Source organism: Capra hircus, chromosome 10, assembly GCF_001704415.2.
Source record: "Capra hircus breed San Clemente chromosome 10, ASM170441v1, whole genome shotgun sequence".
Lineage (NCBI taxonomy): Eukaryota > Metazoa > Chordata > Mammalia > Artiodactyla > Bovidae > Capra > Capra hircus.
This window is the reverse complement of record NC_030817.1, coordinates 2,358,698-2,378,798: the sequence shown is the minus strand read 5'-3', so window position 1 is coordinate 2,378,798 and position 20,101 is coordinate 2,358,698. Positions and strand designations below refer to the sequence as shown.

Below are 20,101 nucleotides of genomic sequence, written 5' to 3'. Positions count from 1 at the left end.
CTACAGTAGCCACGGAACCGAGTCTGTGATTCCTCCAGTGCCTGCAGGCCCCACCTCTTCCTGTGCCCAGAGAGGCGTGTGCACCAGAAGGAGCCTTCTCCCTAGAGACCCGGCTGGGCCTTCCACCGGTCCCTCCTCTGAGCTCAGAGACTCCTCCTAAGAGGCCTGGATCCTGGCCCCCGGCCGCTCCTCGGAGCTCTGAGACCCAGCCTCGAGGGGCAACATTCAGACCTCACTGGACTGCAGTTGTTTGTTCCCTCCTTAACACCCCGAGTTCTCTTCCAGCCGCCTGGCTAATAACTCTCTACCTGGCTAATGATTCTTTATTTTGAAGTCTCCCTGTTCGAGCCCCCAGTGTGGCTTCTCTCTCCCAGCTGGACCTGACAGACACACACGTCTGGCCCCGGAACCTGCTTGTGGCCTTTCACTGCAGCAGGAGCCTAAGTGAGGTGTTGGCTGGGACGGCTGAGTAGCAACTCTTTGACCACAAATAAGTTATCATCGTCTTGCTGCAGTGCTACCGATAACATCACCAATTCAATGGACATGAACTTGGGCGAATTCCAGGAGATGGTGAGGGAAACGGAGGCCTGGTGGGCCGCAGTGCATGGGAATCACAAAGAGTCAGACACGACTTAGCAAGTGAACAACAACAGTGCTCTGTTACCTTCTAACCGAAATATAACCAGTTAAAAAAACTAATATTTTAAATAATACCTCTAGAGGGTACTAATCACCAAAAGTCAGCAATCACATATGTCGTGAGGCTAATAAAATGAGGAGGCAGCTCCTGCCGAAAGCCAGGTCTGTCTTAGGCCTCCTTTCCCTCTGCCTGGCTCTTCCCTTCTCCCAGGGAATGGCTGGAGTCACAGGGGGAACTCCGTTTGCTTAAAAAGGCACTGAAAAGATGCTGAGGACAGTAAACTGAAGTCTACGCTTAGTGTCTGCACATGGAAGGAGATCTTTACGGCGTGTGAGAAGAGTCTGCGGCCTTCCCAACCAGAAAGGCACATGAGGAGGTTAGGCAGAAGTGATTTTAAGAACAAACAGGAGACAGAGTATGTCTCTCTCACAGTGTGAGGCCAAGGCATAGCTATTTTGGCTCGAAGGAAGAGGCTTACCACTCATGAACTGAAGATTGTAAATTACTGATCTCAAGATATCTAAGAAAGATATGGGAGAAGCACCGGAAAAAGAACATTCCCACACTTTTGGAAAGTAACCCCAGGTCTGGTTAGCAGAAATGATGACTGGCTTTATCATACAGTTACTGTTCTAACTCCTACCAACTTCCCTCCTTAGTGGGTTCCCAATACCAGCATCTGCCCTGAAGACAGGGCGGCAAGGAAATCCAATCAGTCCTTCCTAAAGGAAATCAACCCTGACTATTCATGGCCTCCCTTGTAGCTCAGTCAGTAAAGAATCTGTCTGTCTGCAGTGCAGGAGACCTGGGTTTGATCTCCGGGTTGGGAAGACCCCCTGGAGAAGGAAATGGCAACCCACTCCAGTATCCTTGCCTGGAAAGTCTGATGGACAGAGGAGCCTGGTGGGCTACAGTCCATGGGGTCGCAAAGAGTTAGGCACGATTGAGTGACTAACACTTACTTACTTATTCATTGGAAGGACTGATGCTAAAGCTCCAATACCTTGGCCACCTGATGTGAAGAGCTGATTCACTGGAAAAGACCCTAATGCTGGGAAAGATTGAAGGCAGGAAGAGAAGGGGATGACAGAGGATGAGATGGCTGGATGGCATCACCAACTTGATGGACATGAGTTTGAGTAAACTCTGGGAGTTGGTGATGGACAGGGAGGCCTGGCATGCTGTAGTCCATGGGGTTGCAAAGAGTCGAACATCATTTAGCATCTGAACAACTCTGGCAAAAGCAGTTGGGTTTGCTGGGAGGGTTAAAAGGCACAAGGGAGGGATTTCCCTGGTGGTCCAGGGGTTAAGACTCTGAGCTTCCAACGCAGGAGAAGTGTGTTAGATCCCTGGCCAGAGAACTAAGATCCCGCACACACAGCCAAAAGACAAAATAAAACCATGAGTGAGCGGAAAATCTCCACGTGGTCAATGCCCATCACAGAGCCTGAGCCTGCAGTTCCCTCAAGCCCCAGTTAATAGACTTCCGGGGATGGTTTCCTTTGGAACATGAAACAGTATGAAAGCGAAATGGCCTTTAAGTGTGAACTTGATCCAGAAGTGCTGGAAAGAAGCTGGGGTGCAGTGTCGTGAAGGGACACAGCCCAGCAAGGCAGGTCTCTTCTGACAAGCAATCGGGGCCGAACACTGAGCGTGCGACGAGGCCTCAGCCAAGCGAGTGAGACCCAGCCCTGGTCCTCAGCAAGCAAACCACAGAGGACAGAGCGGGACACACACAGCGCCACTCACCGAAGGGCCACGCCCAAAGCACGGGGTTACTCGTGCCAAGAAAAGAGAACTACTCTGAGGCCGACTCAGAGGACTGTTCAGAAAAGCCTGGGGAAGGGACCATTTTTGTGACGAGCCGAGAAGGAGGTACTGCTCTCCAGGTGGAGGCGGAGGGAGTCTGCACAGAGGAAACTGCAGAACAAGATGGGCCAACCCTGCATCGTCTGGAGAACAAATCTGGCTGGAGGAGACGGGAGCGCCAGCGGGGCGTCAGGGTGAGACGGCGGGAGTCACGGGGACGCTTCTGCAAACAGCTGGGGAGGCACGTTTTAGGAAACCAGCCTGGCGACGGCTGTCGGGAGGGCGGGGGTGGGCAGGGGGGAGGCACTCCCTTCCGTGCAAGCGATGGGCCCTCCCCTGGGGCCGGCAGAGGAGCTGAGAAGGGTGGAGGAAAGAAACTTCCCAAGGAAGAGTCCATGAGGTTCGGCCGCTGAGCTGATATTGGGAGTCGGGGGCTGGTGCGACCTGGTATTTACAGACCGCTCACCGGAGCGCTTTTCCCACCTGCTATTTTGCACATTTCATTGCAAGCCTTCCCAGGAGGCAGAGGAGCTTCACGGATGAGGGAGCCAACCCACAGAGGTCAGACATGCCCAAGTGACAGGGCTGGGTCTGGCGGTTGACCAGTTAGCCCAGAATCTAATGCCTGCCCTGCCCACCATTTCCTTCTGCTCACGTCACCCCACCTTCTCAGAACAGAGCAGCTTCACTGCCATTCTGCTTCATCACATCTGCAAAGAGACCAGGGTAATTTGACAGCCTGAGAAGGAGAAGCCGGCACCTGGACTGGGTCCTCGGGAGCTCCTTTAACACCTTCAGACACCCAAGCTATTTCCGCCCTGATCACACAGAGGCTGGTCCCCAGCCCCCAGGTGGCCCCGTGGGACGCACAGCGCTCTTCCCGCTGCTCAGGGGGTCTTTGCCCAGCAGGGCCCCTTACCTCACAGCCGCTGTCATCCCAATGGGCGTGACTGGCAACGGCCGGACCCCGGGGAACAGGCCTCGGCTCAGAACCCGCGTTCCGTTCTGTATCACTCCTGGAGGAACTGGAAAAGCAAAGAGACACCACACGTGAATCCCGCTGTGCAGACTTCTGTTCCGAGTCAGAAATTCTGGATACACCAGAGAGAGAGAGGGAGACAGGGAGAGGAAGAAGAGATACTCACAGGTACAGAGAGCAAGCAGACAGACACAGACACACACACACACACACACACAGACACACACACACATATGGTGACAGATACAAAAAGAATATCAAGAGAGCAAGACAGAAAGAGAAAGATACCACACCTCAAGAGAGAGATTTAGTTAGTCAAGTCAAACCCATAGCTTATTATTGATGCCTTGGTTAAAAAAGAAAAGTGGGCTGCAAATATTACTTCCTGCATTAATTACATATAAGCTTTTATCTCTAGGCAGACCCTTTTGGTCTCAAGAACCTGACGTCATCTTGAGCAAACAAATCATTTTCCTCACGCTTCTCCGGCCACAGTCAGAACTGGGAACATCTTTCTAAGAGTCCTTAATCCAGGAAGGGGAAAAAAACCAAACCAGCCAGAAGAACAGCAGAGCCGACTTTACAAGCTCCTCGGCTCCTCGGCGCTCACAACACCCCGCGAGCGTCCCCACGCCCGTCTCGGCGCGGTGTGCAGGGCTGTCGGAGGCGGCCCCGTCTCAGAAGCTCGCGGCCGCGCTGACAGCCCGCCCGCCCCCTGCCCCGGAGCTCCCTCTGAGCAGACGTCCCGTGGTCTCCTAGACACGCTCAGCCCCGCGTCACTCCCGAGCCAACCTCCTCGTCAGGGGCCATCAGACGCCGCCCATGCTGTGTGGAACTCACAGTGGCCTCACACGGATCTGAGTTTTTACAGAACAGGGGGACCAGAAGCAACTCCCGAGAGCCGATCTTTTTTGGCCTCCCGAACAGCAGTTTCTTCTGGCTCACGCTAACGTTCTTCCAGCACCATCAACACGCCTCCACGTGTCTGTCTAGGGGGCCAGGCATGCCTCCCGTGGGAACACTCTGACAGAGGGCTTGTACACCTGGGCTTTAACCTGTTCTTCTCGTGGGACTTTGTGGGAGCTCATGGAATCTACTTTTCCTTCTCTGTACAGTGTTCTCGAAGACCCTTTCCATCTCTAGCATCCTTGAGTCCCCAGCCCTTGGCCCAGACTCACCCAAGGGCAGGGTGGACAGATCGTGCTTTTCTCAAACACAGACCTAACCAAAAAGAGTCTACGAAATCATACCTTCAAAAACGAAAACCTCTCTAAATATTAAGTTTTTTAAAAATCAATCAATCTTTTTATAGATTTTTTTTTTGATGTGGACTCTTTTAAACGTTTTTGGTTGTTTCAGCTGCCAGACATGAGGGATCTTAGCTCCCAAATAGGGGTCTAACCCGTACCCACTGCATTGGAAGGCAAAATCTTAAACAGTGGGCCACCAAGGAAGTCCCTGGATATTAAGTTTTTAAAGCCGATATTATTTGTGTGGAACAAGTAGGCTTCCCAAAAGACACGGTGCATACTTTTTAACTCCTGTAATTTCAGGTCTCTAAGAGCAGGTTTATGTAAATACGCTAAACCTTAAGTCGGGTCTTTCACGTTGGACGAACGTCTGCTCTGGAACGTGGGATAAAGTTGTAGACAGATTCCCTGGGGAGCTCCTGCTCGTATCCTCTGCCACGTCTCATCCAGGTCAGCGTAAGGTGCCCGTTACTAGGCTGTGCAAAAGGTGGGATAAGAGACAAACGGAGAGTGGTGCCTGAAGTCGTCACTACTAGCGCAGCTCGGGCTCGAGGACCCCCATCTGCTCCCATATTTAATCACGCAGGCAGGCTGAACGAGACCAGGGGCTTCTACCCGTCACTTAACAATCAGCCTGATTTCAGATATTAGGTCATCTGAGGTGGGGGACTCACCAGGCACCTTAAAAGCATGAAACCTGTTAGGATATGACATTGCAACTAATTATCACGGTGTGCTTAGCTGATGAGTTCTCTGGACTCTAGCAGAGTGTCTGGAATTTAAATCTGCCCAAATTACCAAACAGCTTTATATAAAGCTACAAGACAGCATGGTATACATGTAAGTGCCGACCTATAGACCTATGGAACAAAAGAGAATCCAAGAAAGAGACTCACGTGTATGTGGCCAACTGATTTTTGACAAATACGCAGACAATGGGGGGAAGAAGGGTTAGAACAATGAGACAGAAATGAACCTTGGTCCCGACCTCATACCAAATAGGAAAACTAACGAGGAATGATCATGGAGCTACATGTAAGGACTAAAGTCACAGAACTTCTGGAAGAAAATACCGGAGGGAAAATCCCAGTAATTCCAGAGGACAGACATACGTAGAAACCAGGAGGACTCTGGTGTTCACAGACGGATGCTTCAGGTGGAGGTTATTTTTGGTAATAAATCCCCCTCTGCTTCGGGGATTGTGGGAAAGCGTTTTTTCCAACCATTTTGCTGTGCAGAATCTCTTCAGAATGGCCAGTATTTAATGTGTCAGTCACCAGGGGTCTCATCTAGAACATCAAGCAAACCTGACAGAACAGTACGCCCCCAAACAACTTCAATATTCAAAGTCTATACCACAGTTATAATTCTCATCAGTAAGAATGACTACAGTCTCATGTATAGGCTGTATCAGTTAATGGATTGAATTACCAAGTACCTGTCCACACATTAGATGAAGAGGACACAGGGTCCCCCCAGCTAGGTGGGACAGGCAGACAAGCGAAGAGACGATGAAAACGCACTATAGCAAGCGCGAGGCCAGCGGGCCTGCGGGCATGCAGGGTGGAGACAGCTAACCCCAAACAAAGGCCATCTGGGAGGCCTTCCTGCAGGAAGTGCTGGGGACGCTAGTATTCAAAGGCACACACCAGGTCTGGAAGTGATGAAAAGCATAATGTGCGTAAGAACTAAAAAGTAATTTTGACAAAGCATATCACCCTAGCAGGAATGAGATGCATCTTTACACTTCACTCCTGGTGGCTCAGACAGTAGAGAATTCACCTGCAATGCAGGAGACCCGGCTTCGATCCCTGGGTTGGGAAGATCCCCTGGAGAAGAGAATGGCAACCCCCTCTGGTATTCTTGCCTGGAGAACCCCATGGACAGAGGAGCCCGGTGGGCTATAGTCCATGGATGGGGTCGCAAAGAGTCGGACACGACTGAGCAACTAATCCTTCACTTTCACTATGGATACCGGGAAAACCAGTGAAGGGCTGTGAGCAGGGAGGTGGTCTCTAGCCTGGCGGCTGAGAGCCAGACTCTGGGGTCGCACGACTTGCCTCTGTGTCCCGCCAGCGTCCTCTACTGCCTGTGTCTTCTGATGTGCTCCTTAAGTAAGAAGAGGTCCCAGTATTGACCTCTCGGAGTATTTAGAGGTTTAACTGAAGAAAGGCACGGCTGTTCTGAAAAGAGATGCCGGTCTTCAATCTCAGCATCACCCATGTGCTCAGCACCCCCAGAGGCGCCCTGCAGCGGCCCTCGAGAACAGGATGAGACAAAGCTGGATGGGGTCGGAAGCCCCTGGCCATTGTCCGGGTCACACGCTCAGCCGGAAGAGCAGCCACTGGGCTCATGGCACTTCCGTTCCCCGTGTGCAAATCACTTCAGAGTCACTCCTGTGGCGAAACACCCAGAGCACCTACAGTCCTGCGGCAAAGACCAGGCAAGACTAGGGAGCCCCCCGGCCTGGCACAGCCCTGCAGTCATCCGGCCGTCAGAGGAGACGCAGCCCTGCCTGTACCCGGAGCCCTCTGCCCGAGTGGCTGGAGCCTGCGATCACCAGCGGCTCACCCGGCGTCAAGGAGACGGAGAGAGGAGGTCAGCCCTCCCCAAGCAGCTACTGGACACTGCTCGCTGGACTCCCTGTCTCATTAAGCGCCAGGGAAGGAGCCTCTTGGTGGTCACGAGTACACACTTGGGGCCACATGGCCTCTGTCCAAAGTCTTGCCCCACCACCAGCCCAGTGGCTCTGGGCAAGTGCCTTAGCCTTCTGTGCCTGTTTGCTCGCCTATAAAGGAGGCATGAGAGTACCTCAGAGCACCGTTTTGAAGATAAAACGAGACAAAGCACAGGAGCTGCTAGCTCAGCGGCTGGCCCACCCACCGTCACCAGGATCACCGGGTTCACCCTTCCGCCAACGCACCGCACCTCGCCGGCGCCCTCTCACTCATCATCTCTCAGGCACAGGATTTACGGGGTCAGGACACGCAGAGAGTCTTTCAGTCTATCAGGCTTTTGGCAGCTCTCCCTAACTCTGCTTCCCTGCTGGCTCAGCCGGGAAAGAATCCACCTGCAATGCGGGAGACCCCAGCTCAATTCTTGGGGAGATCTGCTGGAGAAGGGAAAGGGTACCCACTCCAGTATTCCTGGGCTTTTCTTGTGGCTCAGCTGGTAAAGAATCTGCCTGCAATGCAGGAGACCCTGGTTTGATTCCTGGGTTGGGAAGATCTCCTGGAGAAGGGATAGGCTACCCACTCCAGTGTTCTGGCCTGGAGAATTCCACGGACTGTATAGTCCATGGGGTCGCAAAGAGTCGGATATAACTGAGCGACTTTCACTTCACGAACTCTGCATGCACCCACGAAGACATCTTCCTGGTGAATGCACTTCACAGAGACTCTCACGGACGGTTTCCCTGCAGCATGAGAAGGCCTTCCCCGAGCAGTTTCTGGAACCTGCTGACCCCGCTGGCGTGCACTTGAGGCTCTCCCTCGGACCCCGGCGCGCACTCTCACAGGAGCTGCTGCAGGAGGCTGCCCCCGCCAAGCCCGGCTTCCCAGTGCCGCTGCAGGCAGCTCCTCATGGGGGGTGGACGTGCCCCTCTCTGCCCACGCGGCCGGTGACTCGTAACTGCTCCCACCCTTTTCTCCCTTCTGTCCCCACACCCAGGTGTCTAGAATGTGGCTTCTGAGAGATGAATCCCGGCCGGCCTAACACGGCTGAGAAAGGCATTCCCAAGTCCCCGAGCCATGACTTTTTGAGTCCGGATCTGGAGACGGGGTCAGTGCCCCTGGCCCTTCGCTTCTCAGCGCATCTCCTTCCCTTCCACTTCCTCTGTGTTTTCCCTGATGTGTATCAACACACGTAAACCCAGGGCGCCTACCCAACCTGCTGAAATTAAACCTGGGCTCCAGCTAGAGAAGAGGTCATAAGAAACTGGATATTCAGATTTGTGGCTTCTCACTAAATCAACTAAAAACAGAAGAAGAAAAAGCACCCTCCCCGCCAGCATCATCCTTTCCTGCTACATCACTTAAGTACTTAGCTCTTCACATGGAAGTCTACTCAATACTCTAATAACCTACATGGGAAAAGAACCTGGAAAAGAACAGACGCATTTGTGGTACAACTGAGCCAGTTTGCTGTGCGCCGGAGTCTAGCATTGCGGATCAACTCTTCCCCAGCAGAAACTGCTTTTTAAGTCGGCTCTCCTAGGAGAGAAGATGTACGTCTGAGACTCTCAAATCCTGGGACAAGGTGCTGAGGACATCAGCACTTTGCGTTAAGCACTGACCCTCAACTTTTATCCATCAAGAAAGCAGCCCTCACACACACAGAGAATCAAATCAAGCAGCACCGTTCACTGTGATCCAAATGTGATCACTTCCAGAACCCGAAATAAAAACAGTGGGAGGCACAGGAGAAGCTTTCCTCCGTGCTCCGCCCGCCCCGGCTTCCCCAGCTCCCCTCCCCACATTCTGTTTCCTTGATTTTCGCAGCTTCTAAAATTAACCTCTGAGCTCCGACTGCTGCGTTGGAGAGCAGCCCAGGCTAAGCTAGCAGAGGCCATAAGCTGACCAGCAGGTGATTCGATAATCCTTCCCTTTCCTAGGACTGGCCCTTCCGCCCGCTTCCTTGCAAGGATGTGGGGAGGGCTGAGAGGAGGGAGCCCGCTTCCTGGTGCCTCTACAACCATTCCAGCTCTGGGGGGAGGGGGGCTGAGGACCTCCGCCTCCCGCCCCCCACTCCCACCCCCACCCCATTCTGTTGTTCTGTTTATCTAGAGCTTCTTTCTGGGAACATTCCAACCCAGCATGATGTCAGCCTTTGAAGATGAGTGGGCTTCCCTGGTAGCTCAGTGGGTAAAGAATCCGCCTGCCATGCAGGAGGGAGACCTGGGTTCGATCTCTGGGTCAGGAAGATCCCCTGGCAAAGGGAAGCGCTACTCACGCCAATATTCTGGCCTGGAGCAGTCCATGGACTGCATACTCCTCGGGGTCAAAAACAATCCGACATGACTGAGCAACTTTCACTTCATTTGAAGATGAGTAATGGTGCTCAGACTTCTTCTGACTTAATAACAATCCCTCTACTGGGGTCAAAGGTGACTCACAAGGCTTGTCAGAGAACTGTAGAGCAGGTAGTGGAGCAGAAATCTAGAGCAGATGTGAGTGTGTGTGAGTGTGCGCATGTGCGAGTGCGTGCGTGTGTGGGTGAGTGTGTGCGTGTGCGTGAGTGTGCGTGTGTGCGCGTGCGTGCGTGTGTGTGTGTGTGCGAGTGTGAGTGTGTATGTGCGTGTGTGCACTCGCAGTGTGTGTGCGGGCTCAGAGCTGACTCTTCGCAACCCCATGGACTGTAGCCCACCAGGCTCCTCTGTCAGTGGGATTTCCCAGGCAAGAACACCGGCGTGGGTTGCTGTTTCCTCCTCCGGGGGATCTTCCTGCCGGGACCAAGCATGAGTCTCTTCTGCCGCCTGCACTGGCAGATGGATTCTTTGCCCCTGTGCCAGCCGACAGAACGAGTGTGGCCACTCTAGAGCGGGTGAGACGTGGAATTCAGACGAGCCATGTTCTAAGCACACTGGATTTCAAAGACTCAATATGAAGAAGAGGATGTAAAATATTTCATTAACACCGTAAAATAATACTGATTACATTTTGCAGGCCGACTCTTTATCGCTGGAGCCACCTAGGATGCCTTAATTAGAATCGAGAAGTTAGAATTAATCTACAGAGCCATACTTTTTTTTTTGGCAGGGGAGAGGGATGCGGATGGATTCGACTAGAAGCTCAGGAGACGACGAGGCAACGGTGTCCTGCCTGGATTTTTCTGCAAGCCGTGTCCCGCAGAGCCCCTGAGACGTGATGGCACGCCTTGTGGAAGGCTCCCCACGCCGCGAACGGACCGAGCCAAAAAGAATGTTCCCGCTGGGGCTGCGGGGGAGACAACGCTGCAGGCTGAGGTTCTGATGAGCTCGGCGCGCTCAGCTGCCCCGCGGAAGTGAAGCGTCAGCGTGCAGGGAGGGAGCTAAGGGGCATAGGTGCAGTGGGCATCCCCGGGGCAGGAGGGGGGCCTCCTCCTGACCGGGGTTCTGCCACCTTCTGGAGATGGCTCCTTGCTAGCACCTAACCAACTCCCAGCCTGCGGCCAGTCTGCCCGCAGGAAGGATGAGAGCGCAGGACCTCAGCGGCTGCCACCTGGGGCCTCCAGAAGGGCCAGGACAAAGGCGAGACCTTAAACTGCCCAGGCCGTCCTCTGCCTGCTGCGCAGCGCCAGGGGCAGACGGACAGGGTGGGGCCCCGCTGACACGGGGCGTTGCTCAGCCCGGGCAGTGAACATGGGAGGCTGTCGACAGCAGCCCACGAGGATGAGGCTCCAGTAACAGACGGCCACGGGCCTGTGTGGGGAGCAGGAAGGCAGGACCCCAAACCCGGGCGACACGCGTGCACACACACCCTGAGGCAGGCTGCCCATTCCCCACCAGCGCCCTGGTGTCTGCTGCCTTTGAGTCTTTTGGCTAAGGGATCAGGTCAGTTCAGTTCAGTTACTCAATCATGTCTGACTCCCTGCAACCCCATGGACTGCAGCACTCCAGGCCTCCCTACCTATCACCGACTCCCAGAGATTACCCAAACTCATGTCCATGGAGCCGGTGATGCCATCCAACCTCCTCTGTCGTCCCCTTTTCCTCCCGGCCGAAATCTTTCCCAGCATCAGGGTCTTTTCCAGTGTGTCAGCTCTTTGCATCAGGTGGACAAAGTGACTAAGGGGTCACCTCCCACTGTTTCCAGGCTTTGGGCAAAGCCGGCAGGGGCGGGCATAGCGGCTTCTGCGCTGTATGTCTGGGACGGTCTCCCTTTGGGAGGTGAGGTCCTGCCTCTCATCCCAGACAAGAAACATCAGGTCGGGAGGCAAAGGGGGAGCAAAGCACAGAAGAGCTGCTGTAGAGAGTCCTGGCGTCGGGACAGAAGCCTCTGACTGCGCTTCTTAGGAGGTTGACAGGGGTTCCTGGGGCCCCCAAGTGCAGGAGCGGACGCTCAGTGTACACTCACCTCCTTCCAACGGCCCTGCTCCAATCTTGGGGGCTTCTCACCCACTGACTATGCCCTCGCTGGATTTCCAGGGGATCTGATGAGGCTTGGGGTCAGACAGGAAGGTGAATACAAAGCTGATGCCCAGGCATTAAACTGACTTCTCTACTGTCTCCTTCCAGACTTCTGTGGGTTGCCCGGTCCCTTCCTACCAGGACGCTAGAGCCCGCTCCTGGCAGGCTCACCAGGGCTGTGGCTGGGCTTCTCACAGTAGTCAGAGCGAGGTGGGAAAGCCCTATGTGACTCCACAGCTTCACAACGTGAACATGGAGCTCGGAAAACCAAGTTCAGCATCCCAACACACATAAGACTACAGACACCCTGAAAAAAAATTGTTACAACACGTGTAAGGGAGAGGGGAGCAGCTCATTTAGCCATGAGAACACTGAAAACAACTTCTTCACTCATCAGGATCAACCGTTTTCTATCTGTGATCAAGAATCTAGGGATAATAGACCTTTATAAAACTGCCAAGGATCGCTGATGACCAGTCCCCTGGCCTTTCCTCGCTTAACGCCTTTATTCCTGTTCATCAAAATAACTTCCTTAAACCAATGATCACTGCAGGCAGTGACTGGTACAAAGGAAGGTACCCAAACCTTATGTAGCTCTGATCAAGTCAGTACGCTTGCCCCGTGATGAATTATCCACCTTGATTTCAGAAACTGTTTCAGAACATAACTGGATTACAGTCTGGTCTACTCTCTTCCTGCAAGAGATATCTGAGAACCGAGTTTTTTGTTTTCACTTCCGTGTAACTTCAAACATCCTTTAAAACCCACACTACAGGTTAACTGCTAGTTACAGGACTGCACCGGCTCTGTGTCTGCTTAGCAGTGGTGATTCCTTCTCGGAGGTGTGGGCAGTCTTTATTTCAACGGCCAGCAAGCTGAGCTCAGCAAAGAGAGAATGAGGATTCTGTGCCTTCAGGACCAAGTAACCGCAGCCTTTGGCAGAGAGATGACTGTCCTGAGGACGCCTGGCTGTGTCTCTTGGGTCTTTTAAACCAAGGGACGGGGAGGAAGGATGGAGCCAATTTCCTAAAGGCAGGCTAGGAGGGATGGTCTAGAACTCGACATCAGACAGCTGGGGAGGGTCTAGGGACAGACATTCTCCTGCGGGAGATGCCACAAGCTCCCGAAGTGGGATCCCTTTGCTTAGCAGGCCGGGCGGCGCTCAGAACGAGGCAGGTGGGCATTGGAGGGGGTCGGCTGCGGCATGCCACAAGTCCACGCACAGCAAGGCGGTGACGCTGTTATCCTGCCAACGGGCCGAACAGGCCGCAGGGGCTGAGCTGGCTGTCTGATCAACAGGCTTCCGCCGGGAGAGGGACGTGGCCGCTGGGAGGACAGGGGACTGACATCTGCGTTTGGGTCATTGGTCATCACTGGGGGAGGAGACCATTCTAAAAACACGCTAGCTCCAGAGGTGGGGAGAAGACATCGGATGGTGCCTGAAGAGCAGTTCCAGGGAGGAAGCAGGGATGTCTTCAGCTGGGCCTTGCAGGAGGGCCGACGGGAGGTGGAGCCGGGAGCCCGCTTCTCAGAAGCAACCCTGCCCTTCTGTCCGTGTGGCCGTGCACACAGGACGACATGGGGCGGGAGAACCCCAGTGTTGCCCTCTGCAGGCTGTTCCAAGCTCCTGCATACCCACCTTGCTAGGTTTTCCTCTCCTCACCCTAAGACAGGAGCCTGTTATTCATGAGGTCCCCAAGGGGACAGGCATGTCTACAAATGGGTCCTGCTGAGTCCCACGACTGTGAACCGGGCCCCTGCAGCCTCTTCTAGCAGAAACGACAAGCTCCCAGGAATAGCTCCTGAAGGAGAAAGGGTCTGTTCTCTGGGACTCATTCCTGGTCCCCTTCCCTGCCCCTGAGTCTCAAGCCCTGAAATTACCTTAGCACTCTGTCATCTTGGAAGCACACCTAAGCATTCAGTCACACATGTGCGTGGCTGCATCTCTCTGTGCACATGTATGGAATCACGCACTGCGGTAATTCAAAGTGGCTCTCTAAGGTGGGGGCGGGGGGCGGTCTGCTTGGGCATTAGCTCTTCCTATGGCCTGGTATGTAAAGGAGAAGGTCAAGTTCACAAACTGCGGTGCTGTAGGCTATAGAAGCATCTACTCACAACCTGCTTGTATCTCAGGGGGAGTATTCAAAAGCATCATGGCAGTGGCAGCGTCAATGTCAGGATCTGGAAAAATCAACCAATAAACAACATTATTTACAACGGGGCTGGTGTGTTCGAGTGTTCTTCCCCCGCAAGTTACAGTTTATGAACACAACAGAGGAAAAGAAAAAAAATCCAGGAACTTGGGTCTTCCACGGTTGGCCCAGTGGTTGAGAATCCACCTTCCAATGCAGGAGAATGAAGGTTCGATTTCCTGGTTGGGGAACTAAGATTCCACATGCTGTGGGGCAAGTGAGCCTGAGTGCCCACTTGTTACAATGGAAAGAAGTCCTCTCGCCCATTTATTATTACAGTGGAAAGAAGTCCTCTCGCCCATTTATTACAATGGAAAGAAGTCCTCTCGCCCATTTATTATTACAGTGGAAAGAAGTCCTCTCGCCCATTTATTACAATGGAAAGTCCTCTCGCCCATTTATTACAATGGAAAGATGTCCTCTCGCCACAATGAAGGATGCCACCGCAATGAGGGATACCGTGGGCTGCATCTAACACCCAACACCGTCAAAAAGAAAGAAATCCATTAAGAACGCAGAAACTAGAGGAGCATTCCCCAAGGTGACTTCCTGCCCGTCTGGATGTGCAAGGAAGAACGCTGCTCGAGAAGGAGATTTAAGGGGCGCAGGGCGGGCTCCTCTGCACCGCGCTCCTTTCACGTTTGCGCCGTGCGCTCCTGAGGAGCTGCTGATCTCCGCACTCGCTCAGCCTGCCCCCCTGGGGTGGAGGGGCAGGAGAGTGGGTGACCACACAACGTTCAGCCACCGGAATCTCTAACGGGGCGGGGATGCTCACGGCATCAAGAGGAGAAAGCACCAGCCGCACCTGCATCTAGCGAGGCACAGATGAGGCACTCGGTCACTCCCATTCGTCAGCAGAATGTAAACTGTATTTCATGAGGCTGTCACAGCAGTGGCGGAGGTGGTGAAGGCCTCACACACACAGACACACACACATGCACACACACACACGCACACGCACACACTTCAAATCTATAGGGAAAAAAATCGTGGTCCTGATGTTGAACATACAACAGTTGTTTCCACATCTATTATTGCTTTTAATATGGGACCAAAAAAAAAAAACCAACTCATCACTGCTTTGCTATCCGTTTTAATAGGTTTCTGAATCCTTTCTGATCCACCGGTTGACAGATGGCTGCTTATATATAGACAGAAAAATATTATCCTTTTATAACTAAATTCATTTTCCTCTGAGAAACAGCAGCGCTGCTGCTATGGAAATGAAAGTCACCATGGCAACGGTAAACAACCCCCAAGAACGGTCGCTGACCGGGCTGAAAGGAGCAGCTGCGCCGGCGCGGCGTCCCGGCTGCCCGGGCTGGAGCTCACCGGCCGGGCCGGGAGGCCACGCGACAGGCGCCGCCAAGCCCCACGCACACACGGGGAGTCGACGGCCACAGCCTGTCCCTGGAGACCGCCACCTCCGTGTCCCCAGCACCAGCGACGGACGACGGTGGGGGCCCCTCACGTGTCAGTTCTCGTACAAGTTATACACCCCAAAATTCACTTTATTGCTGATGGCTCCATGGCACTTTATTTAGGGTTTTTATGCTAGAAAACGGCCTTTTCTTTAAACTGCTTTTCTTAAAGTACATTTTTCATAACTATACAGGAACAGTTTAATTCCAGGGAAGTGATGTGATGCAGTATGAAACCCCACAGGCGATCAATAATATGGACGATGCTGGTTCCAAAAGACAATCTCTCAAAAAAGGAAAAAAGAAAAGAAGCAAAACTAAGGAAGTGAACTAGACCCTGCAGCCTTTTCCTATTCCACCTGCAGGAGGCCCATTACTCACGCTCCACAATGGAGTGCAAGTTCATTTTGATAAGTACATTTTATGAGAAACAGGTAAATTATTTCATTTGACAACTCCTGGGGTGAAATTCCTAAAACAGTCATCAATTCTCCTTGATCTTAAAATGTGAATGCATATATAAGCTGAACAATGAATCAAAAAACTGAAAGCTACACTCACTGCAGCTAGGGTTGCTGCAGCGCCTGCCCTCTCAGCGCCCCACCAAGACAAAGGGCTCACAGTGCCGAGGTACTGCTGGGATTCCACCAGCCACGGGCAGCAGGCAGCTCCCGGGAGGTCACGGCGCGGGCTGAGCCTTCCTTTTTGGAAGAGGCCTTTCCTTTCTCAGGACTGAGGAAATATGCATGTTTCCCCTCAGCAAGCAAAAGTTCTTTCCCGTGTTCGAGAAGGCAAGTGTTGCAGGCAACCCAGGGCTCGCCGGCCCGGAGGGTCTCCACCTCCCCTGGCCACTCCCACTTGGAGTTTTCCTGAGTGACCAGGAGGTCTGATGGGGACAGAACAAGACGAAACACAGGTAAGGAGTCTTGAGGCTTTTCCTGCCCGTTTTGTCAGAAAATGAAAGAAAGTAGTTCCATACTCTTCAAACACACAGCTGACCTCAGGAGGAAGGTGTAAGGGACCTCAGGTGGGAAGATACAATGAAAGAGATGCTAAGAGAAGAAAGAGAGCCTTAACGAGAGACAGCATCCGCATCACAGCCTCCGCGGGGCAGCCCCAAGGACAGCACGGCGGCGGGGAGCTCCAGACCCACACGGCATCCGCCTCCAGCCCTAACTCACCAGCCCCCATCGAGCCAGCGAACACACAGCGAAGTAAAAATAAGGCGCTTCAGGACAAGCCCTCCAATCCTGTCTTCCGCCCGGATTCGCCATGCCCAAGGCCCCAGAGATAAAAAGCCCGCTGCTATCTTGGCATTCCTGCTGGTCTCCAGGCACTTGGGGGTAAGTAACACCCAGCCTTCTCGCTATTTCATTCATCATCAGCTCCTGAGTCCCACTCTCCATTCTCCCTGGGAGTCTAAGCCTGAAGAGGCAGCAGAGTGGAATGGAGAGCAGACCCCGAATGCCTCCATCACGACCTCTTGGCAGGTGAATCAGCAAACGGTGTGACAGAACGGTGTGAAAAAGCGGTGAGGAAGCGTGTTTGTGCAGGTGTGCACTCCCTGGCATGACGGGGTCAGCCCTTCCCCAGGGGATACAGCGAGACTCATCCTGGGGGGACAGTTTGACGAGCATGACAGATTTTATACCACTGCTTGTTGCTCCTCGTTGCTAAGTCAGGTCTGACTCTCTGTGACCCCATGAACTGCAGCGCTCCAGGCTTCCCTGTCCTTCACCATCTCCCAGAGTTTGCTTAAACTCAAGTCCATTGAGTTAGTGATGCCATCCAACCATCTCATCGTCTGTCGTCCCCTTCTCCTGCCCTCAATCTTTCCCAGCATCAGGGTCTTTTCCAATGAGTCAGTGCTTCTCATCAGGTGGCCAAAGGACTGGAGATTCAGCTTCAGCATCAGTCCTTCCAACGAACACCCAGGAATGATCTCCTTTAGGATGGACTGGTTGGGTCTCCTTGCCGTCCAAGGGACTCAAGAGTCTTCTCCAGCACCTCAGTCTGAAAGCATCAGTTCTTCGGCGCTCAGCCTTCTCATCGTTGAGCTCTCACATCGAGTGCGACCACCACCACAGTCAAGGTAGAGAGTAGAGCTAAGACACACATGTCCTGCGCGCCAAGGTCTCCTTTTGGCCCGCTGCTCTGGGCAGCAGCAGACTTGCTTTCTGCTACTCGTCCGTGAAGCAGGGTCAGTAGTTCTTTCCTATCGCTGCTCTTCCCCCCTAGCTCTCCACTGTATAGATACACTAAGGTGTGTTTATCCACTGGGTTGATTCCAGTTTGGGATCTTCCAAAAAAAAAAAAAAAAGCTACTGTGAATTTCTGAACCAGTCTTTTGAGAAGATACGCTTTCATCCCCTTGGGTAACTGCTGATAAGTGTATGCTCAGCTTTACAGGAAGATGATTCTTTCCCAAAGAGGCTGCACCACGTATGAGTTCCAGTGGCTCCACACTTGTGTCAACACTTGAAACTGCCAATAAAACTTGAGCCATTCTAGAGATGTGATGGTGCGTCCTGGTGATTTTAACTCGCATTTCCCCACTGACAAACGGTGCTGACAGCTTCTCATGTGTTAACAGCCGTGGGTATATCTTCTTTTGCGGAAAGCCTGTTCACGTCTGTGCCTGTGTTGAAACTGGGTTGCTAATTTCTCACTATAGAGTTTTAAGTGCTTTTTCCGCATTCTAGACGGAAGTCCTTTGGGAGACACGTTTTTCTCAATCCACGGCGTCTATTAGTTTCTTAACAGCGTTTCTTAATAAGCAAAAGTTTGAAATTTTTCTAAAGTCCAATTTATCACTTTCTTTGATAAATTTTTCTCAATGATTTTTGTATCCCAACTAAAAAATCTTTGTCTACCCCCAAAGTTGCACAGAACTGTATCCTGTGGGGCACCTTTTTAAAAATCTCATGTTGGTATATCAAGTATAAACATTATCTGGGCTCAATGCTCAGATCCAAATAAACGAAAATGGAAGGGATCACCCAGACCTCTTTCTTTATCTGGCAGGCTGATGAAGCACAGACCTCCAGAACCATACGGGCCAATACAAGAAGGACCCTCTCTGGCTCCAGGTGTGCTGGGAGAACCCCAGGCAGCCCGAAGGCCTCAGGCAGCCAGCCGTGTCCGTCAGAAAGTCTCTTGGAGCCTCTGCTATGCATAAGACACGCCGTTATGCTTGTTACAACCTGACCTCCTGTGTGTGTTCCAGCCTTCAGAGAGGACAACCTTCCATCTCTCCTCCCTAAAGAGTTGCTGAAAGTGACAGTCGCTCAGTCCTCTCCGACTCCTCGCGACCCCGTGGACTACAGAGTCCATGGAACTCTCCAGGCCAGAACACTGGAGTGGGTAGCCTGCCCTTTCTCCAGGGGGTCTTCCCAACCCAGGGATCGAACCCAGGTCTCCCGCATCGCGGGGGGATTCTTCACCAGCTGAGCTACCAGGGAAGCCCAGTATTATTAAAATGTTTAAGTTTTTTCCCTTAAAAAACAAAAAAATCAAGAAAGCAATGCACGCCCATTGTGGAAAAAAACAAAAACGAAACACTCAGTGGATATAACGTGAGGAGTAAATGCCTTCCTTCCCCACAGACCCAGTCCCAGAGTTCCAGCTTCTCGCCCAGTTGTCCAGAAACTGTCTATACAAACATAGGCGTTTGCTGAAATACCAGCGCACACACACTCATGCACACATATCTATTTTTTAAAAATTGGTTCCTATGGAAAATACTTTTCTGGAAAGAACTCTTCCCCCTTATTTTTCAGTTAACGACAGATCTTGGCACGCTTTCATATTAGTGTCTATCAGCTGAAGTTTTTTTGCGATGACTTTTTCAGGCAGAAAAACAGACCACAGGGCTAGCAGCGACGTGGCCTCTCCTTCGGACTGAAGACTCTGGGCGGGCAGCACAAAGCCCTAGTAGCCAGAAGCCTGGCCCTCATACGGCTTCTCCCCACGGGTCCCGAGGCCTGGAGACGAGGCCTGGGCACAGTGCCCCCGCCCTGCCCCGCGGAGCAGCGAGGCTCCCGTCTCTCCCTCCCCGGCCCATCACAGCCCTCGCTCCCCACGCTCGTCCTCACGAGCACACTTTGGGGAGGCTTCCCAGAACCTGCCTGCCAACGCAGGAGACCGGAGTCGAGGGTTGGACCCCTGAGTGGGGAGACCCCCTGGAGAGGGCATGGCAACCCACCCCGGTAGAACCCCACGGACAGAGGAGCCTGGTGGGCTACAGTCCATGGGGTCAGGGAGTCAGAAATGACTGAAGCGACTTGGCAAAGTCTCTCTGCCGCCCCCACGCCGCTCAACCTGGCTTACAGCATAAGGAAAGAGGAAGATGTTTTTTTGGCCAGGAACTCTTTTTTGGAATGAAGATCCACTTGGCAGAAGCCAACCTTCTGATGTCTGGGGACTGAGACTGAGACAGCAGCACCCTCTGTTCTTGAAGGGGGCCCCGGGGGTACTGAGCTCAGCACCCTAACACTGGAGGCCATATCACTTACCACTAGGTTGGCTCAGTAGAGCACCAAGTACGCCATCATGGACGCTTAACACCCATCTTCAAATCCAAGCCGATCTCTAATCCCACATTAAAAAAAAAAAAAAAACTCGCTTCTCAGGCTTCAGTAGCAAATGTTACTTCTCTGCTGGCCCGGTTCCCAGTGGCCCATTTCAATTTTCATCTTTAATA

The 20,101-nt window shown here is 52.8% G+C and overlaps 1 protein-coding gene across 4 annotated transcripts in view; it reads right to left on the bottom strand.

Moving 5' to 3' along the window:
* The window catches only part of FOXN3 (forkhead box N3), a 448,726-nt gene that overhangs the window by 22,745 nt on the left and 405,880 nt on the right, over nt 1–20,101 (bottom strand). For 2 of the 4 annotated variants that reach the window (XM_018053854.1, XM_018053855.1), the window contains 2 exons: nt 13,902–13,967; nt 3,372–3,477 (listed from right to left, as the gene is read on the bottom strand). In XM_018053854.1, coding sequence (XP_017909343.1) covers nt 3,372–3,477; nt 13,902–13,967 — 172 coding nt within the window. The remainder of the gene's footprint in view (nt 1–3,371; nt 3,478–13,901; nt 13,968–20,101) is intronic. The other 2 variants (XM_018053856.1, XM_018053857.1) reach the window with 1 other exon arrangement.